Source organism: Podarcis melisellensis (assembly GCF_964234715.1).
Source record: "Podarcis melisellensis genome assembly, chromosome: 2".
Lineage (NCBI taxonomy): Eukaryota > Metazoa > Chordata > Lepidosauria > Squamata > Lacertidae > Podarcis > Podarcis melisellensis.
The window spans coordinates 78,102,764-78,129,844 of NC_138529.1; the positions used below are offsets into that span (position 1 = coordinate 78,102,764).

General features: G+C 41.6%; 1 protein-coding gene across 3 annotated transcripts in view; it reads right to left on the reverse strand.

The window, feature by feature from the left end:
• Nucleotides 1-18,676, reverse strand: part of PTPDC1 (protein tyrosine phosphatase domain containing 1) — a 32,310-nt gene extending 13,634 nt beyond the window's left edge. Inside the window, exon 1 of one of the 3 annotated variants that reach the window (XM_081898317.1) lies at nucleotides 18,525-18,676. Coding sequence is in view for 2 of the 3 variants with exons in the window: in XM_081898315.1 (XP_081754441.1) it covers nucleotides 5,198-5,300 (103 nt within the window). In the remaining variant the exon portion in view is untranslated. Of the gene's footprint in view, nucleotides 1-5,197; nucleotides 5,316-10,820; nucleotides 10,879-18,524 lie in introns of those variants that run through there. The other 2 variants (XM_081898316.1, XM_081898315.1) reach the window with 2 other exon arrangements.
• Nucleotides 18,677-27,081: the final 8,405 nt, after the last annotated feature.

Consider the following 27,081-nt stretch of genomic DNA (forward strand, 5'->3'; position numbering starts at 1 on the left):
TATTTCTATATTTATTTTTTGTGTGTGAAATAATTAAAAAAAATGAAAAAGAAAAAGGATGGGGGGGGAGCAAAGTTTCTATGAGCTCCCTTCCATGAGCCTGCACATCTGTGTGGCCCCATTATGTAAAAGGAGACATACCGGGTCATGCAAACTAGGCCTATGTATCGTTTGCCACTTTGGAAATGCAGGGGATAAATAAATAAGATTTACAGAAATTTGGATTTATTTTCTTCTACCCTCACTCCTAAATATGCATTTTCTTTTATACAGACAATGCTATTTAATGGCTTCCAGAAACCTACAAAGTTTTGGTTAAAATATATATATATATAGAGAGAGAGAGAGAGAGAGAGATGAATTTACTGTCAAACCAGTTCCAATTTCTGTACTATGAGTAATGCTCAACCTCTGCATTTATATGAGAAAGGAAAGTGTGATGACTAATCACAACGGAAAACAAGAGCTCTTTAGAACTTCACTTGCATATCCACATCAAAAATTGTCAGGAAACACAATTCCCCCCTCTTGTAGCATTGCTCAGTTATTATCTATATATAAAGATGTTTCATCCTCACTAACAGTTGTCAAAGATGCTACATTTCTTCAAACACACATAGCTGAAATATAATACATGCGTTATCAAAAAACCCTGATGTAAAGTCTGAGAGGGGTATTTTTTATTTCTTGAGATGGAGAACATGAAGGCTCAGGGGCAGGCCGTGTTATGCAGAAAGGTGAAGTAACCTATCTCAGACAGCACTGTGGCAGCAGTGGCAAGTCAAAGATCCAGGCAGGAACCAGTGCCTGAATGGTGCAGCAAGACTTTGCAAAGTGTTAGCCCTAATAGGAGAGGCACCATTTGGACTCAGCTTCATGCAGCAAAATATCCTGGGCTAACACAATAACACTAACTTAACAGCCTCTACTGTTACAAGGGAAGACTGATGTGGGGGACATACAGCTTACTGTCCAGGTAGCTCTCGTTTAGAATACCTAAATGGCCAGGTACATGATGATGGGAAAGGCTTGTGCAGGAGACCTTGGGAAGCCACTGCTTGTCAGAATACAGCTAGAAAAACCAGTAGTCTGACTCTGCATAAGACAACGTAAACCAAGACTTATGAGGAGCCATTGAAGGAGCTGGGTATATTTAGTCTGGAAAAGGAGAGACTGAGAGGAGATATGTAAGGGGCTGCCACATGTAAGATGGAGCAGGCTTGATTTCTCCCACTTGAACAAATGGATTTAAGTTACAAGAAAGGAGATTCTGACTAAACATCGGGAAGAACTTTCTGACAGTAAGAGCTGTTTGACAGTAGAACAGATTCCCACAAGAGGTGGTGAACCCTCCTTCAGTGGAGGTTTTTAAGCAGAGGTTGGATGGCCATCTGTCATAGATGCTTTAGTTGAGAATTACATGGGGCTGGACTAGGTGGCCCTTGGGGTGTCTTCCAGCACTACAATTCTATGAACGTCATACAGTGGCTGGAAAATGGACTGTGCCAGCCCAATCTCAGAAATGGAGGAGTGATGGTTTTCTTGGGGCGGCCAGGAAGGTATCAATGAAAGTTGCATTTATTTATTATTATAAAATGAAGTATCTTTTTTTATGTTACAAAAAGTCTTTTTTTCTTGAACAGAAAGAGTATAAACAGATATTATTTATATTTACCAACAAAAGGTTTGCATTAACAAATGTTTCATTACGTATTTATGTAAATAATTTTGGAAGGTATTGAATAATTAGACAACAATGTTCCATGTTATTTCAGGCCATGTTCCTAATTCTCCTGCAGAGCTAATAAAGCCACATGGCTCTAGATAGTCAGGTTATTGGACTAATCAGATCAACTACATTTATCCATGCAACATGCACCTCCATTGCCATGACAGTTAAGAAACATTAATCTCGGGAGCATGGTTAAATAGAAACGTGTCACCTCACTTTGAACCACACCCTCCCCCCATTGTTGATTTAACACATGTAATGGAAATAAAGCATACAAATACATATATGCATTACCTATTTACCTCATGAACAAACACATCACTTATGGTCAGGGCACCTATTGTGCTATTCTTAAGAAACAGCATACTATCAAATGGTTTGTAATAGAACATTATTCCACTGCTTGTGTCTAGCTACCATTCAGCAAACATTTCATTAACATGCTGCTCTCTTCCTTGGAACTAATTAATGGGACATATTAATGGACAGAATTTGTATCGGGTGGCTGTTCTCCCTCTTGGACAATCTAGTCTTCAGATTATTTTCATCATTCTTGAAGTTATCCAAACAAGATAAAGATTACAGCACTGGCATTGCTCTTATTACTTCATTACAACATAATGAACATACTACTCCTTGTTTTGTTTTTAACAATTGGTCTTAAACTTTAATGCCTAGCCAGATAATTTCCTGGTTTTGCATAGGCTGCTGGGCTAAACTAATGAATCACTCCTATAATTAAAGAGGTTATATGTTAAATCCTAGATTACCCCTGCTTCTGTGGTAAATGATGCTGAGAGGTTCCTATATATTAAGGCAAGAGTCTCTGAGCAGGGGCACAAGTGGCCAACTGTTCTAATCCTACTTCTTTACTGATAGCACTTCCTTCTTTATCCCTCATCCATTTAGTGAACAATTGTGAGAGTATTTTTTGAAAGAGCAAAGAGTCAGAAATCAAAATTCAAGACTCAATTGCTTAATGGAAACTCTGCTTCAGTCTTTATAAATTGAGAGATTACCGCATTTTACCAAGGCTGTAACCTTGCTCTATTTATTTCAATCAAAACAGGTCCACATGTGTCTCAGTTCTCTGAACCAACAGAATCTGCAAGGAGCAGCCGAATTGTGCCTTTATAGACGAAGTTCCACTGATCTGCTGTTAAGCACGGAAAGACGGAACTTTCAACAACCCATTGACCTGATCAGTAGAATTGTGGTTATTTGAAAGGGCTACATACATTGCTCTGCTGTTAGACTGGGCGGGCTGCAAATGCAATCCAAAACCATGATCTGCTGGGTTAGAATGCATGCGGACGGAGTGGAGGTCTCCCTCCACCTAGCCCAGGATTACTGCACTGCTTCCTGCTCCACATTCCAGCCGCTGCTCTGATGTCTGGCAGGCTTCCCACTGGCAGTAGCCCATGGAAAGCTCCAGGGATGGGGCTGAACTGGTATGGGCTTTCCTGGATCCCCAACCAGCCCCACTGCCCTCACCCAACAGCACCAGGCCCAGTGACTATGCCAACTCCAGATTGGTGTTGTCCAGAGCAGGCTTTTGCCTACCCTGCCTTCCACCCGGGTCAACATGAGCAGTGCAGCTGTGGTGGTTATGCCACTGCATCATCTCCCACCCCTGCCTGGCTAGGGTTTGAATTCCTCTGCAACAAGCACAATTCTTGTCAGGCTTCAGGAAATCAAATCCCTCCCACGGTGGCAGCCAAGAAGCAGATAAACAAGAAGAGTTCTTACCAAATATTTTATTCAATATTCACAGAGAGACGAAGAAAAGCAGTTTCTCTTAGATAATGGCGTTACTCCAAGTAAAGTCACACCTCCTCAATCTCTTCTATTCTGCGTCATCCCTGCGTCGGCTGATCTGAGTTTTCTGCCTCTGAGCTTTCTGTTCTACTACTCTCAATGCCTGCCTGGTCCCGGGGGAGGGGGGCAGGAATATTTCTAAAGACACTGAGTCTGTCAGCTGTCTCTCCCCTGGTGCATCCTCTTCCTGCTGTTCCTCTCCCATTATTTCCCAGCTTCTCCCCTCTGCAGTCTCTGAACTATGACCTTCTGCAAAACACTGTTATAAATCTATACTGTCCTCCTGTTCTTGGGAAGGTTCGGGGAGGGGGCGATCCCCACCATTCCTCCTCAGTCCAGCTGCTGACAACTCTATCTTACAAGGGATGCACAACACAGAAGTCTGCGTCCACAAGCATGGAGCACCTGGCTGGACTGGCGCACAAGGAGAGTGCTAGTTAGCAGGCAAAAGGCATCTGAGTCAGAATTTACCCTCCAGAAATGGAACTGGTGAAAAATTACTGAATTTATTTTCAGTTACCTACTGATTATCTCAACAAATTATAAATCCACAGTGTATCAATCCGTATCCATCTATCTAACATTTTGGGTAATGATAATAGAGATGTTATATAACAGACGAGAATCATGATGTTCTCAGGGTATGGTATGGCACCTTGCTGAAGCCACACAGGACTGAGTTTAGGCAGTGCCTGGTTGGGAGACTACCTCAAAACCACACACACTTTATCTTGGGTTGCATGATGGAAGAAAGGTCAGAAATAAATGTAAGAAAATAAAACAATAAATAAATCACATTACCTCTTTCTTTTTTACTCATCCATGGTTGGGTCAAGTCTACACACCTCCACTTACTCTCAGTGATTCATATAGACAGTATAAAAAAATGCTTACACACAATCTTAGAAATCAAAATAGGTCATATGGGATACTATTTAAAACACAAGAAAGTAATTTCTTTTGCTTTTTATTGAAAAATTATTAAAAGGAAATAAAAGGAAAACAATACAATAACTTTCAATACACCCATCTTAGTTTACACATATAGCTCAATATAAGCCATCCAAATAGGTAGCAAGGATATGAAGGTCTTCCCGCCACTGCGTAATTAATGGTGGGTATTTATCCTCCAAGGCTCTTCTTTATTACTGCAAGAATTCACAAATTCCATTTTTGTTGTCTTACCATTAATACCCATATAATTTAATTAACTCTCCAAATATCTATTTTATACATTTTATTTGTTAGCACTAAGCAGTAGTATCCTTGCTGTTAATATAGCTAGGCAACGAAACAGTGCAGCCTTATCATACAAGTCATATCATGGGATGCAAGTCTCACCGGCTACAGTCCAGCACAGAGTTAAGCCTGCTTAAGCTGACTGATTTCAATGGGCTTAAAGTGTGCTTAACTGTACTGGCCAGTCCATAGTCACAGCTATTTATTTTCACTTTCAATTCCAGACTTCTAAAATCAGAAACTGGTTGAACTCTTTGCATCTGTTTTCACTGCAGAAAACGTAGGCCGGATTCTTGTGCCTGAACTGAAGCAAACAGTGGTAAGCAGTTCTCACCTTACCAATAAATAAAAAATGAACAAATCCTCAGAGTTCTTAAAGTAACACGTCCCTAAGATCAGCTTCCATACCTGGGGATTGGAAAGTGGCCAATATAGAACCATTTTTTAAAAAAGGGATCCAGGGAAGATCCAGGAAATGACTGGCTGTTCCTGGTAAAATAGCAGAAAGCATTATCAAACAGATAATAACCCAAGCATATAGAAGAACAAGTAACACAGGGAGCTGCCATTTACTGAGTCGGGCAATTGGTCCACTGCTCTATTTCTATTGTAGATTAGGGCCACTTATTTCTTTAGAGTATGGATGTGTTAAGACACTGGTTCAAAAACACCTGTGATTTTATATTTATGCTGCACCGTTATTTCTTTTGTATTTTTATATAATAAATGGATGCTTCTCTTTAGCATCCAAAGAAACCTTTGGTGTGGTATGAATGAACTGTTCAAACAGATCTTTTGAACGGCACTCAGTTGTGACTCCTGCAAAAGGTTACAGAGAACCAGACAGAGGGCCTTCTCAGTAGTGGCGCCCGCCCTGTGGAATGCCCTCCCATCAGATGTCAAGGAAATAAGCAGCTATCCTATTTTTAAAAGATATCTGAAGGCAACCCTGTTTAGGGAAGTTTTTAATATTTAATGCTGTATTGTTTTTAACACTCGATTGGGAGCCGCCCAGAGTGGCTGGGGAAACTCAGCCAGATTGGCAGAGTATAAATAATAAATTATTCTTAAGTTATTATAAAAGTCCCCATCTCTCAAAGCATGTTTTAGGGTCATGTGTGAAGAACACACAAACTCTCCACGTGTAACAGCATGTTGTAGATAAAGTGGCATTTCAAATGAAATCATTAATCCCACTGATTGGGACCAAACAGAAGATCCCTGGGTCCATATTGAACTTGCCCCAGCCATGCCAGCAATCTGAGCACTTCCCTTCTTTAAATTATTAGATTCGCCCAGAATTAAGTTTAAAAGCCCAGAATTAAGTTTAAAATACTAACTGATGCGAAAGAAAGAGGGGGCTTTGCCCTGCCAGACTTAAGGTTGTACTATGAGGCAGCAGCTTTCTGCTGGCTTAAAGACTGGCTGCTTCTTGAGGACACTGATGTACTAGATTTGGAAGGTTTTGACAATGCTTTTGGTTGGTATGCATATTTATGGTATGACAAGGTTAAAATTAACAAGATTTTTAAGAACCATATTGTCAGAAAAGCATTGTTTAATGTCTGGACAAAATACAAAGACTTACTGGAAAATAAAACTCCAAGGTGGCTTTCACCATTGGAAGCCAAGGCCCGGAAAAGACTTAATATGGAGGCCAAATGGCCGAAATATTGGGAAATATTAGAAAAAGATGGAGATAATTGGAAATTGCAGAGTCAGGAGAAAATGAAAGACAAAGTGCGGGATTGGTTACACTATGCTCAGATTAGAGAAGTTTTTAAACATGACAAAAAGCTAGGATTCCAGGTGGAAAAATCGAAGCTAGAAACGGAATTATTAGAACCAAAGACTAAGGTACTTTCAAAAATGTATAACTTGCTGTTAAAATGGAATACACAAGATGAAACGGTTAAATCGGCTATGATAAAGTGGGCACAGGATATTGGATATAACATCATGTTTGAGGACTGGGAGAGGTTGTGGACTACTGGGCTGAATTTTACTGCATGTAATGCTTTGAAAGAAAATGTTATGAAAATGTTATAGATATGTTATAGATATGTTATATGTTATAGATATGTTATAGATATGTTATATATGTTATAGATGGTATATGACTCCAGTCAAACTTGCAAAAATGTACCACTTGTCTGATAACAAATGTTGGAAATGTAAGGAGGGCGAAGGAACATTCTTTCACCTCTGGTGGACTTGCCCTAGAGTGAAGGCTTTCTGGGAAATGATATATAATGAGCTGAAAAAGGTATTTAAGTATACCTTCCCTAAGAAACCAGAGGCCTTCCTGCTGGGCATTGTCGACCAGAAGGTGCTAAAGAAGGACCGAACCTTCTTTATGTATGCAACAACAGCAGCAAGGATACTTGTAGCTAAGCACTGGAAAACCCAAGATCTACCCACATTGGAAGAATGGCAGACGCAACTGATAGACTACATGGAACTGGCGGAGATGACTGGCAGAATCCGAGACCTGGGAGAAGAGACGATAAGAAGACTGGAAGAAATTCAAGACCTATCTATAAAAATATTGTAAACTGTATGAATGTTAAGAAGGATGCTAGAGTATAAACAACTTGGCACCATTAAGCTAGAGGAAGTGAATTATGAAGATAAGCTAAACCTAAGAAAAGATTAATATTTGGAAGTTCTAAGTTATATTTAATGTTTTAAGATTTGAGCAAAAAGATATTTAAAACTAGAGATATAACACTGGAAAATTAGACAATAAGAATAGAAACAAGGGGATAAATTTGCTGGACAAAGTTTTATAGACAAGAACGCAGGAGCGGGAGATGTGAGGGAGTCCAAAGAAGCTAAGAAAATTAAGTTAAGAGATGTGATATTGTTTTGTTTATTGGCATTGTAATTAAAATAAAACTGTTAATAAATATATTTTTTTAAAAAATAAATTATTAGATTCGGTGATAAAGGGAATTGAATCCCTTTTAAAAAACTACAATCTTGACATGGAAAAATCAAAGGAAAATGTTGGCCTCTGGAACGTCGCCAGTACGGTAACTCCCTTTCTAGACCATCCTGCCTTTTATCAAGGCAGATAAATTTATCTGCCATTTATCAATAAGATAAATATTGGCATACAAAGAATGAAAAAACAGAGGCTTATACTCTATAAAGGCAAAGCAATAGGTAAAGAAAGGGTAAAGGAAAATCTAAATGATCTGCACCCCAACTGGCTCCAGATTCTCCAATATTGTTCATTTGCAGTTGTTTGTTCTCTTATGACATTTGAAACAAGGTGTATTGAATCCCACTGTGATATGAAAGGTGTGGTTTCATTGATTTATGGTGTGCTCATGGAATATTACATTGGGAATGAAAAAGGTTTGCACGTAGTATGAGAGACTGAAATAGGCAAAGAAATCAATAATGAGTCGGAAGGCATATGGAGGACCCCACCTTTAAGAACCATTTCATCTCACCTTCAAGAAGCTTCTTTGAAGGTCGTCCTCAGGTGGCATTGGACTCTGGTTCGCTTAGCAAAAATCAACAAATCCTTATCCCCTCTTTGTGGGAGGGGATGTGGGAATAGGAGAACATATTTTTAGGCTTGGTGGGAATGTTAATTTGTCCACACATTTTGGACAAAGGCCTTCGGTATCATTTCTAAAATTGCTACACCTCTCTCGCCAAATCCAGCTTTAGCTCTGCTCTCATTAAATCTAGATTCTGATCTCACTATTCAACATAAAGATCTAATTTTCTTTTTCCTGACGGCTGCACATTTGGTGATAGCGTATTTTTGGAAATTCCAGGCTGAGCTACCCCTTGAAGTCTGATTCAAAAATATCTGGAATGTGGCCATTTCAGAGTGATTAACTGGGCTTAGAAGGGTAGCAAAAGGTGTTATAATGATGAAACCTGGTCCCCCTTCTTTTCTTACGTAAGGGAAGTTGATAGCAAATCTCTCCCACTAATTTCACAAACATGTCTGTAGAGAGCCTATACTGACCATTAATGCTCTAAGGTTATGTAAAATGATGTTATTTATTATTTATTGAATTTATATACCTCCCTATACCCGGAGGTCTCAGGACAGTTCAGAGAATAATGCGATATTTGTTTATTTTGTGTGGGTATACTGTATTGAGTAAAATAAAGGAAGATACAAATGGGAAGACTGCTATGGGGTTCTTAACCTGCTTGCAGGTTTCCATAGGCATCTGGTCCATCACTGTAGCAACAGGATGCGAGACCAGATGGGCCTTTGGTCTTGCTATGCTTTTGTTAAATATCTCAGGAGAACCACTGCTTGGAAGTGATGAAGTTCCAAGGAATGCAATTTAAAATCCAGCTGCACAGCTTCAGATAGTGGTTTTACTGATATTGCAGCCTGAGCAACTGACTACTTGTCATCTGTTTCACAAATGGTACTGACAGGAAGTGGGAAAGGAACTTATGCATTATGTGATCACATAAAAGAGTTGTTTTCTGACTTCCTGCCAGTGCCATTTTTCATTTGGTAGCGGAGCACCCAGATGGCTACTACCACTTTCCTAGAGAAAAGTGTGGTCAGCTGCTCCATTCACCAAGCAAGCAGTTGGGTAGACAAGCAGAGCAGGAAAGGGCTGTTACACTGAAACAATGGCAAATGGGGAGAAGCAAAGCCATGGCAGCAGAAGGTGGAAGCCACCATAAGGCATCTCGCCAGGGCTGCCTCAAACCACTGCTGCAGGCAATGGGAAGCCAGAGTCCACGGGTGCCTTTTCTCACCCCAGCAACTTATTTTTTTTCCTTCTGGCAGAAGTCTCTCAAGTTGCTCTGGAGGGCCTTCCAAAGGAAAGAGTTTTAGGGGGACACAGTACTCTGCTGCCAGAGAGATTCGCTGAAAAGGTATTAGCTAATACAGCTGCAACTGATGGAAAGAACAGATGGTGATACATCTATAGCAACAGCAGTTTAAATAAGGCAAGTGCCAAAGGTGCACGCTTGCAACGCTGCCTGCCAGTGTTAAAGTGAGCTTAAGAATCATAGCTGGCTCAATACTGGCCAAAAGGTCACTAGGACACACGTAAATGGAACGTGAACTTCCTGAGTCCTTTTCTTGGCTTGCTAATAGTTGTTGTGCCACATCTGTCAGAGAAATATTGGTGTATTGAGGTGAGGGTCAGCAAAAGAACCATTGTGCCCAAGCTCTATATACACAGCTATAGCCCCTCAGTCTCACAATTACAAAACTGGAAGTACATAAACTACAATTCTTGAAGCTTATGTACCCAACATTTTTTTTAAAAAGGAACATTCCAGCCACAGGACAATCCCTGTCCTAAGATGAAAGACAAGGTACAAGACTAAATATCTAGGTTAATCATGTGAGATGGTGGCAGAAAAATAATCACTATGTGTAAGACAAGGACCAGAAGAAAAGTTGAAAATTGTCTTTGATTTGCTGAAAAACCATTCACCATCTGTTTTAGTCACAACTGATTTTCACTTAATCAATAAGCACCATGTTTAGGTAGAGCCAGGGCTGCTTATATGCACCAAATAGCAGACAAAAGGAATAAAGACATGCAATTTAATTGGTGATACGTGGTGTTCTATGATAGTTCAGCGTTTCAAACTGCCATGTATTAACGGCAAGAACTTGAATGCTAAATGACAGAAATTAATTAGCAGTAAGTAATCCACTGTCAGTATCATTATGGTAGGATGCAACGTAACAATTTTCAAATATTTTACAGTATCTTGAACAGGCTTCCAGCCAGTAATTAACACAGAAAACTGTAACAAAAGAGTGTGGAAAACTGAATACATTAACTGCTTCAAAAACAAACAAAAAAAGCTGACATTTCCCACCTTTTCCAGTTTTACATGGGATTTAGAATCATTATGTTCTATGATTAAATAGCTTTATCATAAAACTTGTTTTAGAACTGTCCTCTATGCTTACAGTTCTCTTGTATCTGAACATGTCAAATGCCCAGAATTAATGTTAATCTCCTATTTTACAAGCAGATCATTCACAGTAATTGCAGCTTGCTAGCCTTACCTGTAACCCAGTAAAAAGAATTGGTAATAGTTGATCCTTTCATTACTACCAGGTTTGACCAATCACAAGAACAGCACAGTGTAGAAATACAGAAGGGTTCTGCTGGGTGCTGCAGTTTCTGCTGTTGTTAATTGGATTTGTAAATGGTAATCTGGGAGGAGCCAGTAGCAGCCTACTTTCTCTTCAACCTACATGCGGAACACTAAATGTGCTATGTAGATAATTATCCCAAATACTGCTTTCTTGGGCCTGGCCTATATTATAAATAGGTTTTAAACAAACAGGTCATAGTAAACCATTGCAATGCAGTATTCTTCCTTGTTATTTTTGAAGTTAATTAATTCAAAACTGCCAGTTAAGATACACACCTTAATTCAGTAATTTTAGGTATCCTACAAGCATTTCTTGATGAACCCTTATATTAAAAGTTAATTATGAAAAGGAAAATGAAGTTAACCATTTTGAAATAAGAATGCCTTTCTTATCTAGAAAGCACCCCTTTATTCTTAAGAGGTAATTGAAGTTTATCACTTTGGAACAGTGATTATAGTTTCACACTCTAATATTTATAATATAATATTTATATTAAAACAGAGGTGGGACACAGGTGGCGCTGTGGGTTAAAGCCTCAGCGCCTAGGACTTGCTGATCGAAAGGTCGGCGGTTCAAATCCCTGCTGCGGGGTGCGCTCCCGCTGCTCGGTCCCAGCGCCTGCCAACCTAGCAGTTCGAAAGCACCTCCGGGTGCAAGTAGATAAATAGGGACCGCTTACCAGCGGGAAGGTAAACGGCATTTCCGTGTGCAGCTCTGGCTCACCAGAGCAGCGATGTCACACTGGCCATGTGACCCGGAAGTGTCTCCGGACAGCGCTGGCCCCTGGCCTCTTAAGTGAGATGGGCGCACAACCCCAGAGTCTGTCAAGACTGGCCCGTACGGGCAGGGGTACCTTTACCTTTACCTTTATTAAAACAGATGATGTTTTCGTACTACCTCTCTAGACTGTTTTGCTTCCTCCTGTGACTGTTTAAACACAGAATTTGGAAGATAAAGCTAAGTTAACTAGGTTGAGCATGGTAAAAGTAACCTCATATATATCCCTATAAAATGTTACTTGCCTGTAGGGGGCTGGCACAGGAGCGATGGAGAGCTCAGACCCTCTTCCAGCAGTCTGTTGGGCATAAAAAGGGGTCCTTCTTTTTCCACTAACCCACTCACTCACCTCATGGCTACTAGGCAGCTGCTTAAATAACAGGCTGGTATTTTGTTTTGTTTTTAAAAACTGCAGCTGCCAGCATCTGATAGGGCAAGTTTGTAAGGCATCCCTTTGGTAAATTCATTCATTCATTCTCTTCTATTTTAAAAACATTTGTATACTGCCCTTCATTCAATACATTCCTGGGTGGTATAAGAAATAAAGCAGTAAAATATACAATAAAACCAAAATGTCACCAGTAATATAAGGCAGCAGATAAAACACAGAGCAGGTATTAGCCAAATTAGCCTCAGAAAACAGAAATGTCTGCATGCATACATACATAGTTTTATTTGTATGCCGCCTTTCCATAGTTCAACCCATGCTCAAGACAGCTTACAACGTGAAAAAATAAATAATTGCAACATAATAAACTAGTCATAAACACTAAATAAATATAAATTACACAACCAAATCAAACAATTTCCACATAAATCATAAGATCTAAAATAAAGATACAAATAATTAACAGCAATAGCTGAAAAAACCCCAACAAAACTCCCTACCCCCCCCCCCCGAGCCCAAGAGTCTGTTCAATAGCCTCAGGTTTTGTAGCTGGAATCAGGGCCCTGCTCTCCCAGGCCATGTGGGAAAAGGCCTGCAAGGCATGGAGCGGGTCTTCCAGGACTCACAGCCAAGATGGTCCAAGTTTTAGACCAAGATGGTCCAAGACGATGCATGTTTTAAATATGTTTTTATTTTGTTGTTAATTTTCTTTTTATTAGTGTCTGCTGCCCTGGGCAGTAAAATAAGCTAGTGGTTGGCTCAAGGAAACTCAGAAAGAGCTTAATGGCACAGTGGGGATTTTAACTTGCATCTCCCTAGTCCTAGTCTGAACTCCTACAACACACTGGCTGAAATTGTGACTCTTCTACACACTACAGAAGTGAACTTTACTGCACTGTTTTATTTGACCTTCCGGTTCCTCCTTTTCTACAGCTGATACAGCACATAGTTGCCACTGTATTCACCCTAGCCTACTCTCTTTGGAATACAGTAACTTATATTCACAGAACTTTAGGAGGATATATCTACAGTGGTACCTTGGGTTACATACGCTTCAGGTTACACACTCCACTAAGCCAGAAATAGTGTTTCAGGTTAAGAACTTTGCTTCAGGATAAGAACAGAAATCGGGCTCCGGCGGCGCGGCAGCAGCAGGAGGCCCCATTAGCTAAAGTGGTGCTTCAGGTTAAGAACAGTTTCTGGTTAAGTACGGAACTCCAGAACGAATTAAGTACTTAACCCGAGGTACCACTGTATTTGATTTATGCAAGCAAGAAAGCTCTAGAAGCAACTCCTTCCCAAGACCTAAGCCTGAATAGCAAATAAGCCTGGAAAAAAGTGTTTCAGCTAAATCCTTATATTTGACCAGCCAGCAAAGGCACTGGGATTATAAACAACTGAAATTATTGGGTCATTGCATATATTACACTTATACCTAAACAGGATAATGATCAAATGTCAGTCTCTTTTTTTCTTTCTTTTTCTTTCACTTTTTTCTTTTATTCTTCAGTTCTGTATTTTGTACTTTTGTACTTTATAAATACAAATTTTAAAAAATAAATCTCTTTGAGATAGTTATGCAGTTCAAACATATTAAAATGAGAACAGTCAACTGCATACAGTTGCAACTTTAAAAAAAATGGATTAAAAAGAGAGAGCTAACAATGCACTTCAGAACTTTGGTTGCATCCAGCCAATTCTGAAATTTGAAGCATTGCATCACTTGTTTATATATTCCCTTGGTACCATAAAGGACTTTATAGAAACTGTTGATAAGAAAAAGAAGGGAAAGAAAATTGCTTCAAAAGCAATTGTATGTATCACCTCGTATATATTGCTTGTATATATCACCCTGGGATTAATTATCCCACAGGCCTGGGGCCCAATTTTTACTAACTGGGGTGAAAGCTTGCTAGAAACAATAAGTTCTTTCTAAGCACCAAGAGTCAAGGGAACAGCGCAAAAGAAAAAAATAATTAGCTCCACATAATCAGCTAGGAAGCTAATCAGTTTTATTGCTGTTATTATGTGAATAACAATAAAAAAAATCAAGGCAGAAACCAAAACCAGATAACTAATTTTTGTTATTAATTAGTAAAAATAATGTGTATGTGAAAACACTCACTTTTTATTTATTTTCTAATTTGAACCACATTTTTAAGAAGCTCTGTCAAACAAAACTAGGTTAAGTAAGCACAACATTTAGCCTCAAGAGCTCTAATACCACAAGCACAAACACAAATATCAACAAATGAAAAACGTGGTTTTTTCCAGAGCAAAGGATTCAAGAAAAAAAGCTATTATGTAATAACACCGCATATGCTTACCCAAGATGTGTACTCCCTGTGTCTTAGGTCATAGCTACTTATTTGAGTAAGCACAATACTTCAGTGCTGCTAAATCCCACCAGTGCAGTCACTAACCCTACTGGGAGGCCTTGGTAACTCATCGTTAAAATTGTCAAACAGTGGTACAATTCTATCCAGATTAAGCATTTCTAAATCTAATTTATCTCAACATGAGAACAAAATGTATGCTTATCTCCCACTGAAATCATGGGACTTTTAACATGTCTAATGTTAGTGCAATTGGTTCTGAAGTTAAAAAGCTTCTGCTAGTCTACAGGAAAAATTACTGGCAGAATTGGGCAGATGCAAGTTGTTTTTAAAAGAACAAGTATAATCAGTGAACATGTAAAGGAAAAGCTTTAACTTAAGCAGAACACACTTCCCATAGCCATTAGTGAGATACAAATAAAATCAGGCTTTTGACACTGCCAGTAAAGCTGTGAGCTGTCAAATACGCAAAAGTAAAAACTGATCATGTTTGAATCAATTCCCTTACCTAAGCCCATTTCCTTCATAAATTGTAAAAAAATAGTTAAATTATCAGAGCTGATGAAAAACCACAAACACAAAGAGTTGTCTATAGCTTTTAGATGACTTTAAATTGCTAGCATGTAAGAAATAATTCCCAGGTATGTCCAAGGGCTTCTCAACAGCTACCTGGAGGACCATCTTGTTCCTTGCAAGCCTGTCTAGGCCAGTGTTTCCCAACCTTTTTTGGGCAAAGGCACACTTGTTTCATGAAAAAAATCTCGAGGCACACCACCATTAGAAAATGTTTAAAAAATTAACTCTGTGCCTATATTGACTATATATAAAGTAACTCTCTTTAATAGGAATCAAATAAACACAAAGAAAGTATTTTATAATTACTTTATTATGAAATAGTAAGTAAACAGAAATATGAAAAATTATAAAATACTTTATTCATTTACCTTTGAGGTTTGTCTCATGAAAGTTGCCTGTTTCTCCGTGTTTTCACGCAGGCGAACAAAATAGTCCGCATTCTTGTTTTGAAGCGAAGGGTGTTTCGTTTGGAGATGGCGTTTAAGTTTGCTTGGGACCATAGCACTGTTAGCTAGCTTTTCACCACACACCACGCACAGTGGAGTTGGTTGGTTTGCATCTCCGGTGAAAGTAAATCCAAATGAAATATAGCTTTCGCTATATTGCCTTGTGCCGGAGAATTTGCTTGAGCTAACCATCTTTGCTTTCTTTTCATGCCCACTCATACTTGGGCTCTCATCTGGCTCCAAATTTTGTTCAGAGTCCAGTTCTTTTCTTTTCAAAAACTTTTCCATCACTGCAGTATCCGGCCATCCAATTGCCACTGACAAACGGATACAGACCCCTTTTTTTTACAGCACAGCTCGCACAAATGTACACGGAACACCCTTTTCGAATTAAAACACACAGTCTCACGAGAGCAAGGAGCAGCGATTTTATATTTTACAAAAAGAAGTCGCTAGTCCTCATGGTGACAGGGTGGAAAATATTTAAAAGCAGAACCACCTTGAGGAAGGTGGAGCCATATCACATCCGGGCAGGAGGCCTAAATTGGTGGAACGCTCAGGCCCCGCTTATTCAAAGAGGACACCAGGCAACGTCTCAGGGTATTAAGAACCCTGAGCTAGATTAATGTCCCCAAACGTCATGGTTTGTGCCAACCTACTGACACTCCACAAAGCTTCTTAACCATGTTTGTATGAAAAAAAAATGGGGTGCTGCGGCTCTCCCAACCCACTAACTACCAGCACGCTTCAACACAATGCCGCGCGCGGCAAGAGCCCAGGCTTTCTGATCCAAGCCGCTTTCCTTAGCGCTTCCGGGCAAAGCCGAGCACATGCTACGAAGCGCCCACACGTGTACGAAAAGTCCTGGCTCAGCCGCGAGTTGGCGCAGGCAGATGCCGTCCTGGAGGCAAAAGCCGTCACATGGGGATTTTCTTCCTCCTTCCTTTAAATTTGGAACGTACGGCGCGCGCTCCCTTCACGCCTAGGGGGATTCCCCCCTCCCCTTCCCGCTCTCTCTCTCTCCCTCCCTCCTTTGGCGCGCGCTCCCTTCACGCCTAGGGGGATTCCCTCCTCCCCTTCCCGCTCTCTCTCTCTCCCTCCCTCCTTTTCTCCACCCACACGCCTCCCTTTACGGCTGCTCTGCGTGTGTGCGTTGCTGCGACGCTCTTCCAGTCTTTCCCTGCACCGTGGGAGGTAAGTGCTGGCTCCTGACGTGGGTGCGTGCGGCACCCCCTCCCCCCCGACCGCCTTCCTCCCACGGCACACCAGGCAACATCTCGCGGCACACTAGTGTGCCACGGAACACTGGTTGGGAAACACTGGTCTAGGCATTGAGATCTTCTAGAGAGGTCCTTCTCTCTGTCCTGCTGACAAATAACTTAAGTGCCGATGAGAACCACTGAAATTAATGAATATTGACTAAGTTAGGTTGATTAATTTCATTAGGCTACTCTGAGCAGGGCTACTTCATTGAATACAACCCATTGTTTTTCATTAGTGGCCACTATTAGCTGCCTCTGTATACCAATATATATCATCTGTACATCAATATACCAGTTTCCAGACCCTTTCTTTCTAAAGTCTGTGGAAATACCAAATGAGAGGAAGGGAATAGTTTGCACATTAGTTTGAAAACATGTACAGACAACACAGATAGTAGCTGTCATTTTAGATGACACTATCACAGGAAGGTGTGTACAATTGCAAACCACTATATATAAAGGAACACTGAGAAAATGAGCCCTATGATTCGCAAAGGCTACATTGTACATGGCCTCTGAGTAGACTGAAATTAATCAAGTCCATTAATTTCAATAGGTCTACTTTGAGTATGATTTAGTTGGACATCACCCATAACATTTATCTTGGCTTCTCTAGAAATGCATAGGTGTTAAAGTTTAAAGAAATAGTAATTATCAATTATTTTTTTCAAGGCAGTTATAGGTTTTCTACCCCAACAAAATTCTTAGAACTGCATGTTTTTATGTAAATAAACTAGTCTACTGCAGAAAGGTAAATTTATATTTGTTACTCTGCCCATTACCAGCACAAGAGCCTCACCCATGAGGGTAGGGAACCCTCATGCTCAAAAAGGTTCCCCACTCCTGCCTTAGAGTGCACTGCATATTCAGTGCTTGGATATTTTTGCAAATAATACAAAAAGGTACCCCCTCCTATCATTTCATCACATAAAGGATTACACAGCATTTTTATTTGTCCGTAGAAAACATCCCCTAAATACCTAGGTTATCTACACTAAATGGATTTAACGCAAGTTACATCCCTTGCATCTTGACAAAGGCAGGTGACAAAGTACCTTCTGATCAGACAGGAGACAGTATTTTAGGAGTGTTAAGTTGTCTGAAAAAGGTTTTTGCTTTCCACAGCTTCTATCTTTCCACTGTCATCTGGTGGCCAATTCTCTGAAACACCACAAAAAGTCTGAAGCACCCGATTGCCAAAGTGCATGAGTCCAAGCAGCCACCGTGCCTCTTTAGGAGAGGAGAGGAACCCTCATCCTCTTGTCTCCAGATTTCCCGATTTAGTTTGGGTTTGTTTCCCCCCAGCCCCCAAGCTTTTTTGAGCATATCACTGAAGGGGCGAGGGCTCGCCTGTTTGGAGTGAGACGCTGCCTAGGAACTAAAGGTAAACCCTACCTATATGGGGAAGCAGCCTGGAAGATGAGTGGGTCATGGAATCATAAGCATCGTAGAGTTTGAAAGGGAACTCCCAGGGTCATCTAGTCCAACCCCCTGCAATGCAGGAATCTCAACCCGAGCATCCATAATAGGTGGCCAGCCAGCGTGTGAGTGACCCACACAGCAGCACCCCTGAAGGCCACCTGAGAAGCGCACAGGGGCAGCGGAGGAAGTCGTCTGTGGGGTGGGAGAAAAGCTTATAGGTGTGGGGCAGGGGGAGGTGCAACTCAGGGCTCCGAAAACCGAGGAAGAGGCACCGGGGGAGCTGCGAGGCTGGCTGGGGAGAGCCTCGTCTCGGAGCCCTCGGGGAGCCGCCCTCCTCCGGTTGTGGGGGGGGGGGGACAGACGTCGCGGGAGCATATCCTGCGAAGCGGCGGAAGCGAACCCACCTCGTCACGGTCGGCTTCTGAGGCGGCGGCGGCGGGGCGGAGAAACCCCCCATGCGGCGTTCCCGGACCTCCTCTCCGCGCCGGGCCCGGCCGGCATTGGGGAAGGCCCGAGGGATGGGAGGGCCCGTCCCGCCTTCCAGGCGGCGGCTTCTTGAAAAGGCGAGGCGAAGCCGAGAGGAGCGGCCTCCGAACAAAAAAAGCGCCGCGGGTGCGCCTGCGCGGCCCGCCAGGCCAGGCCTCGCTTGGGCTTGTTGCCATGGTGACAGGCCGGCGGGAAAAACGAAACCGGGGAGGGAGGGGCGGAAGGAGGCCGCCCGTGCTCTGTTGGAGGGGAAGCGGCACGGTGGTGTTGGGGTTTGGTTGACCGTCTCCCGCTTCGTCCAGCGGGGCTTTGTAGCTTCACGGCAAAAAGTAAGAGTGCTCGTAAGTTTAAACTGGGCCTCGTTGCCCTTAGAATCAAAGAATTTGGAAGGGACCTCCGAGGGTCATTTAGTCCAACCCCCTGCAATGTAGGAATCTCAACTGAAGCATTAGGACAGGTGACCATCCAACCTCCGATTAAAAACCTCCAAGGATGGAGAGTCCACCACTTTCCGATGGAGGCCATTCCACTGTCAAAACAGCTCTTACCATTATCATCAACATCATCATCACCATCATTACAGGCTGGCTATCCCACAGCATCCAGGCTCCACAGTTAGAGTGGGCTTGGCATTCCTGCGCAACAGAACCACTTTCTGCCATCAAAATGCAGTTCTAGTCGCTACCTTCCATGCATTCGCATAACCATGGTTCATTTAGTTTCCCTTTCTGTCAGTATTTATATACAAACTACATATATTGTCACTAGATCCTGTTTCATAACATACCGGTATTTTGCAGAATCTTGTATAACCTTTTAAAAGAATAAATAATAAAAAGAATATGTGTTTCTGTGTATATAAACTCAGGTTGTTCTATTAAAAGTTTATCATTGTTGCGTGGAAATGTGCTTCCCTCACCACACACAAAAATTGGACCCTTTTTTTGCAATATTGAAAGTGATGAGAAAATGGACTGGGGAGTGTGGGGTACAAATTTGCTTGATGCAACGTCATATAATCTATGTGGCAAATCAGAAAGCTCAGTAAGTAACTGGTGCTGTTTAATCTCCCCGAAAATTTGTGTATGCAAATCAGTTTTCATCCTAGTTCATTTGCCATTTGCAGGAACATTAAACAACACTGGGTGTTTGCAGACTATTGATTTTATGTTTTTACTGCTGTAAACTGCTTAGATATATTTTTATGATATAACAGTATACAAATATTTTATATAAATTCTTATTTTGCTTGTGGTTGAGTTTAATTGTTTTTGAATGTTTTAAGTATCTGTTTTAACTTCTATTACTGATAAATTTAATGTGTGGTGTGTTTGGAATTTTTTGCTTAGAGGTTTTAGTACAATAAGTGGGATATAATTTTTATTTATTTATTATTTATCAACTCTAATAATAAATCTGATGTTGAAATTCCCCGAGTCAAGAAAAGAGAAAGAAACCCAACAGCCCCAATAAATATGCCAAAGAATTACAAGTTTTTCTCCTTCTGGGAGACTTTATTGTTGTCCTCAGCCCAGTAGCAAGCAGGTCAAAAGGGAAGAGAGAGAATAGGGTCCCATTGTACTATGCCAAGCTTTAAGGTCTTCTAGGGATACAAAATGTTGCTGGAATACTGAATTGCTCCATTGTTCTTCTACAGTGCAAGTCAACACAAGAGATGAAGAAAGAACACTGCTTTCTTTATTCCATCAGTTAAAATTAGGGTTTCCGAGCTGGTACTCTGTCTCTTGGGTCAATTTATGGCCTAAACAGTATCTGCCAATATGTGTAACAAACCCAAATGTATTTTCTTTTCCTTACCGCTTCAGGAATGGAGAATCAGCTGGGGTATTAAATTCATTCCAATCCTTACCTAACACTTCACTCCAAATTGGCCCCTAAGCTGCCTCTTCGTGCCGGGTTCCAACTGTGTTTTTGCAGCTATTTATTCTGAACCCCACTTTTCAGACTATTATCATATCCCAAGGGACTCATATCAATTAACAAGGAGAGAGAGAGAGACAAAGCACTGTCATCAGGCTTACAAAGACACAGAAAGGAAGGGGAAAGGCAAAAGAAGGAGAGCAGTTGAAGGCCAGGTCTAAGCAAAAAGAAGTGTTGGTTATTTATACCCAGTTCAGGCCCACCTGATCTTCCCCTGCTGATAATAGCCGTTGGTGGCATATGTGGTCAGTGGATAGGATCAGAGTGTTCTTTTGCTTCATTTAATGGTGGGCTGTGTGAATTCACTCTCACCAGATGCAGTAATGGGCACGACATTGAGTGGTTTTCAAAGAGGGTTAGACAAATTTATGGAGGATAAGGCTATCAATGGCTATTAGCAAGGATACCGATACCTGTATTCCACCTCTAATGTCAGAGGCATTTGTGGAATGTATGTAGGAAACAGGGTGACTGGTGACACTTATGCTAAACATTCCTTTCGGATTTCTTCTGGCACGTTTTTGTTTTGACTAACTTGGGGAAAACACTGAAAAGCAAGTGGTTACAGCGACAATTACCACCTCAAAATGTGAGTGCCTCGTTCCTATTCATTACAGGCCTGCTTCAGAAAGGTGTTATAATTGGACACTGGTATACATCTCTGTTTTTGAAATAAACACTTCAGCTCCAACCCTGTGAATGTTCTAAGACTGTGTGAAGGAATGCAGTATTTGGCTTCAATCCAACAAGCAGGTCCTGAGCTCTACATATATGATGGTGCTTTTGAGTCTTCCTTCCATGAGCTGCTCTTATGCCATTTGACCAGCCAAACCCTCCTCCCCAAATTAACTTGGAGTAGCTTGAAACATCCTTTCCCAAAATATAAGGAATTGTTTTGTGGTGCAGGGAAAGGTAACATGTCTCAAGGTGTATAAGCCTTGGCACTCCTAAAAGGGCTCTTTGGGTCTTATTTTACTTGCCTCTGATCTGGGATCTCTGAAATCTTGATGAGTTTCTTGAATAAGTATCATCATATTAGCTCAGCCACCATGGCATAACTGTGGCAAGTAATTAACATGAAGATGATTTTCAGGTATGTCTGTTAAGTGATGCTTCTTATTATAGATCAGGGGTTCAAACATAAGTTTTTTTAGGGATTTTGCCTTTCTCCCCCCAAAAAACACACTGCTTGGCGCTAAATCAGAGCAAATAGCAATGCATGGAAAAGCCTGTTTGTTCCGATTCAACACGAAACCAAGAGTTTTCTTGGGTGAAAGCAGTGGGACAAGTGTGGAGGAGCCCTTCAAGGGAAGTAAATATACCCAGTCACTATGTACCTGTATTTCAACTGCAGAACAATATATCCTTAATACTGGAAGGGTTAAGATGCAACTCAGCTTGCACAGAAGGCTGATGTATCTGCATGGGGGAAAGTAGATAAAGGAACCTCCAATTTATCTAGACTGTCATTTCTGAGCTAACCAGTGCTGGCCTCCTATCAGACGCTAGACTCAGCTATACAGCTGCAAATAAAATGGTTTAAATGTGTTGTAAAGTTCTATATACAAATGTGACACTAGACGGCGATGGTGAGCTATGCCAAATTCAATGTATTTTTCAAAACTTTTTTTTAAAAAAGCATTTTCACAGCGTTTTTTATATGTGTGTAGATTCCACCTTATATCCTTAGGGTTACTGATCTCACTTCCTACATTTTCATCCTCATATTGGGAGAGGAGACATCTTCCTTTGTCTTTCCTGCTGAGTAAGCATGGCTCATTGCATTTCCACCTTAGGTTAGATGGGTCTTTCCTATCAAGCATGTATGTGCTGGTCCCGGGGGGAAGGTTACCGTTGGCGTAGTCAAAGTCTGGTCCTGGGTCACTAGCCTGGAAACAGTCCACAAGGAGCGGGGCGAGGTCCGAAGCAGGAAGCCGGGCGGGGACAGGAACACTGGAGTCAGGTCTGGGTCCGGGCAGGAACAGGTACTCAACAACGACATTGCTCCCACAACCTGCGACCGGGCTGACTGGCCTTTATCTGCTCTGAGGCCAGGGGCGGTCCCGGCCCCCAGGAGACCCGCCTCTCTTGGCCTTAAGGCGAGCACTCCTGCTGGGAGAAACCAGTTCCCTCCGCCTCTCTACCCTAAGCCTCTGCAGTTCAGGAGAGGCTGGGGAGTTACTGGACCCAGGGGGAGACTCTCCTTCCTCTGGCAGGGCCGGGAGAGGCGCACCTGTAGGCACTGTGTCCTTAATCACCTCTGGAGCTGGAGTGGAATCACCTGGTGCCTGCTCCTGAGGCTCCGGCACAGGTGCAGGCTCTTCAGATCCAAGGCCCTGCCCCAGTTCAGCCGGCCCTGGAGGCGGGGACTCCTGTGCAGGCTGGGATTCCTCCGGTTCAGCCTCTGAATCTGATTCCCAGGCCATCACAATGTATTTCCTACAATAAATGTAGCTTTCTTATTTTCCCAAAGCACACACCAGAGTCTTGGTGTGACTATCCAGGGTAAATTGTGCTCCTCCAGCAGGGATTCAGTATTTAGTTAAGTTCCTGCCAACATTTTAATTCCAAATGTCAACACACAATTCATTCTGGCTCTGTTATGAGCATTATTTACATCCTTTTCTGGCTGTTTCTTCTTTTAATTGTGTTTATCACTAGTGATAGTTATGTATCTCTGCTCTTTACCTAAGTGAATAGAGACTTTCCAGAGACAACATTGCTTCTCACTGGAGGCCTCTTGCTTACCCTGTTTACATAGATGCATCACACATTATACAATAACTGTCTTGTTTGTGACAGAACTGAGAACGGAACAAAAGAAGGCTAGTCAGCTGTTACAGCAAGGCACAGCCTATGATAGGCAGCAACACTGGCTGATTATGATCTGCCATTCCTACAGAAACTATAATAAATATTTCTGTAATATTGTAGGACTCTACCACAAAGTACCATACTCTTTTTTTTTTCAATTCTTTTTATTAATTATTCCATAAAGAAAAACAAAGATTAACACACAAGTAAAGGAAAAGATATACAAAAAAGAATAAAAGAAAAACATCATACAAAGAAGATAAATAAAAAAATACACAAAGTTATTGTTTTCTTAACTCTCCTATTTCATAGCTATCTCTTTCAGGACTTCCTTCAGCTTGGCCGCAAATCATTCGAAGCAATAAATAAAGTTACACGTTTCATCGTTTATATTGCCATTATGTCTAATTTTGTTCTCTATTTTCCTTACACAATATCCCATAGTCTATCACAGTACATCTTTAAATCCCTTTAGCGTTATTTGCCCTTCACTAATACATTCCAGATAATCTACATACTTTCCCCAATCCTTAGTGAACACTTGGTCTTTTATATATCTAATTTTCCCCGTTAGTTTATCGAGCTCTGCATACTCCGATAGTTTAGATCTCCACTCCTCCACTGTTGGGGTTTCCTGCTGTTTCCACCTCTGAGCTATTACAACCCTTGCTGCCGCAAGCGCATAGTATACCAATCTGCGATCTTCCTTTTTTATCTCTTGTCGTAGTATCCCTAATAGGAGGATTTCCGGTTTTTTTATAAACATGTACTTTAGTATCTTTTTTAATTCCGTATATACCTTCTCCCAAAACTGTTTTACCCTTCCGCACTCCCACCACATATGGTAGAAGGAGCCCTCTACTACTTTGCACCTCCAACACTTGTTGTCCACCTTATACATTTTTGAAAGTTTCATGGGTGTCAGGTGCCACCTATAAAACATCTTCATGACGTTTTCTTTTATCGCCGTACACCAAAGTACCACACTCTTCTTATTTAAAATAATCATATACTCTGCCTGTGAATGAATAATCCCCAATAACTCCCCCTTCCTTTGTTTGGTCACATCAGATTCATTTTTACCTTTTCAGCAGTTGCTGATTTATTTATTTTTAAAGCTGAATGCAAAGAAACAAACTGGTACTATATTACCATTTATGAACTGCAATCCAAAGGTTTGGGAGGCAATCCGCAAATCTACCATGTTTTCAATAAATCTGCTTATGAGTGAACATTATGTAAACTCACAGCACTTAATATTTTAACCCTCTGAGGCCAAATCAACCATTGTTGCAAGTTAAAAATAAATGCTTTCATGAGAACCAAACCATCTGTAGCGTCAGAATGTTTTAATAATATCATGCTCTCTTCTTTATCATTATAGGAGTGTACACAGGGTATTTGGTGTGTGCCAAGGCGCACCCTAATGTTTAAAAATCAAAAACAGGAATGTGGAGACAGGAAAGAGTACAGAGTACCTGACTTTCTCAGCTGCCATGACCCACAGGGAATCAGCAATGGGGAAGAGATAAAGGTGATAGTTAAACAAGTTACCCAATCAGAACCCGGGGAGGTAGAGTCAGAGGGACTATAAAACCAGCTCTGGGAGGGGTGAAGGGAGAGTTCGTTGGGTGGTTGGTTGGAGTGGGAGTGAATTGGAATAGAGTCTGTGGGTAGGTTGAGTTAGTGTAGCGAAATAAGCTGAGTCAGGAACAGTTAGGGGCTAGGAAGACAAGTAAATATCTGAGAGGTGGTTTAGTGAGTGAGAGCAGGTAGCGGAAGTTATAGGTCTGGATAGGCACCGATACCGTTTATGAAACCACACGCTTGTTAAACTGCAATAAATAAACAGAAGTTTATGTTCCAATTTAAACCTGACTGGACTCAGTATTGTACCAGGTAGGGCCTGGGTGGCAGCGAGAAATCAAGTGATGGCACAGGGATCAATAGACGGTGAAACGTCCGGGGACCCTGTGTGATTGCCACAGAGAGAAATTGAAGAAAGAGATGCAAGCAGAAGAAAAAGGATGGAGCTTTTTCCTGCACCTGTCTCTGCAAGCACCAGTCCTGCCAATCACCCCCCTGCCACTTCCAGAGACAGGTGCAGGCAAAAGCTGTAGATCCATTCCAAGCGTTTTCTCCTGCCTGCATTGCCCAGTCCCATGACTCTTGATGTTTCCTATTTTCTTCTCACAACAGAAACTTTCCTTCCTCTCATATGGGCCAGCTATTGTGCCTTCTGTCCAGCTATGGAGACATTAGGTTGGTTCACATAGGCAAGCTGAGCATTTATTTTCTCTTGGGTACAGCAGCACATAAGTATCAGCATGAGCTGGGCTGCACAAAGGTATAGGCACTGCCACCATTTGTACGGCTTCAATGGCATCTTTCTCCATGCATCTGAGTTGTATTTTTTAAAAAAGAAAGAAAGAACAGAAGCTAGCTCAACCTTGTGATGCAACCCCTTAGATCTCCTTAAACTAGGCAATAACTTCATATGCACGAAACCTGGATGTAGAGCCTAAATCATGTCAAAATGGTGTTACATTAGGTGTGTGGTTGCCACCCAAACCAGCATGTGCTCAGTAACCCCTCTCTCCCACCACACAGGGCTGGTCCTACCATTAGGCAGAATGAGGTAGCCACCTCAAGCAGCTGATTTTGAGTCTCATAAAAGGGCAGGAGAATGAATTTAATATTGTTGCATTTTAACTCCCATGGAGACCCTGATGGAATTTTCTGTCTCAGGAGCAAAAATAACTTGGCTAGCCATGAACTACTATGCACCTTGATTGAGCCGGGTCGGGTAGAGCACCGTTTGCTGCTCTATCTCAGGAGGTAAAGTATGGACGGTGGAGGGATCCTCCACACACAGCTGTGGTGGCGCGATGGCGGTGGCTCTTGCTGCCGCTCCTGGGTCAGCGGGGTGAGCCCCCTGCAGGGTGCCTTCTTGTCACCCCTCTAGCAATGGCACCCAGGGCAGACTGCCCCTCGCCTCTCTTCTTCCACCACTGCCTATATGTTTTGGAGGCAGAGGGGTGAATCAAATGTTTGAGTGGCACCATGTTTAATTCAAGTTCAGTTTCTTTGGTTTTCAGGCCATGAACATCAAAAACAGTGTAGGGTTAACAAGACAACCACAGCAAACAAGAAACATGATGTACATACATGAACACATGAGAATAAATGAGAGTAGTACAAAATTATTAAAAAAATTAAAAAATAGTTAAAGTTACAGACAATTTTAACTCACAGTTCATCTTCTCTTTAATATTTATGGCCTATTTCTGATGGCTGCACTATGGAACTTGGATTTAGTCCCTGCGATCATTGGGTTAGAATCTGTCGTTAAAACTGAGACACAAAATTCATCTGGGTTCCCCAAATGTAGGGAAAGGGCTGGGGAGCACATTTAATGTCATGTGTAGTTTGTTCTCATCTCAGGGACAACATTCAGAACGAGACTGCCAACTGGTTATGGTAGGTTCTAGGACATTTCCTGTGAAAAACAACTGGAAGAGATGCAGAACTCCAGATACAGAGAACGACAAAGAGCCAGGCACTGTGATTTGAAAACATCTTGTTCCACCGATGTTGTACTTCCAAAGGGAGATGCCAAACCAGTCTATCACTTTGAAGCTTCAGTCGCTGCACTTGATTTCGTGTTGCAAGGCAACACTGTCAACAGTTAATTATGTTATCACTCAGCAGGCTTTCCGG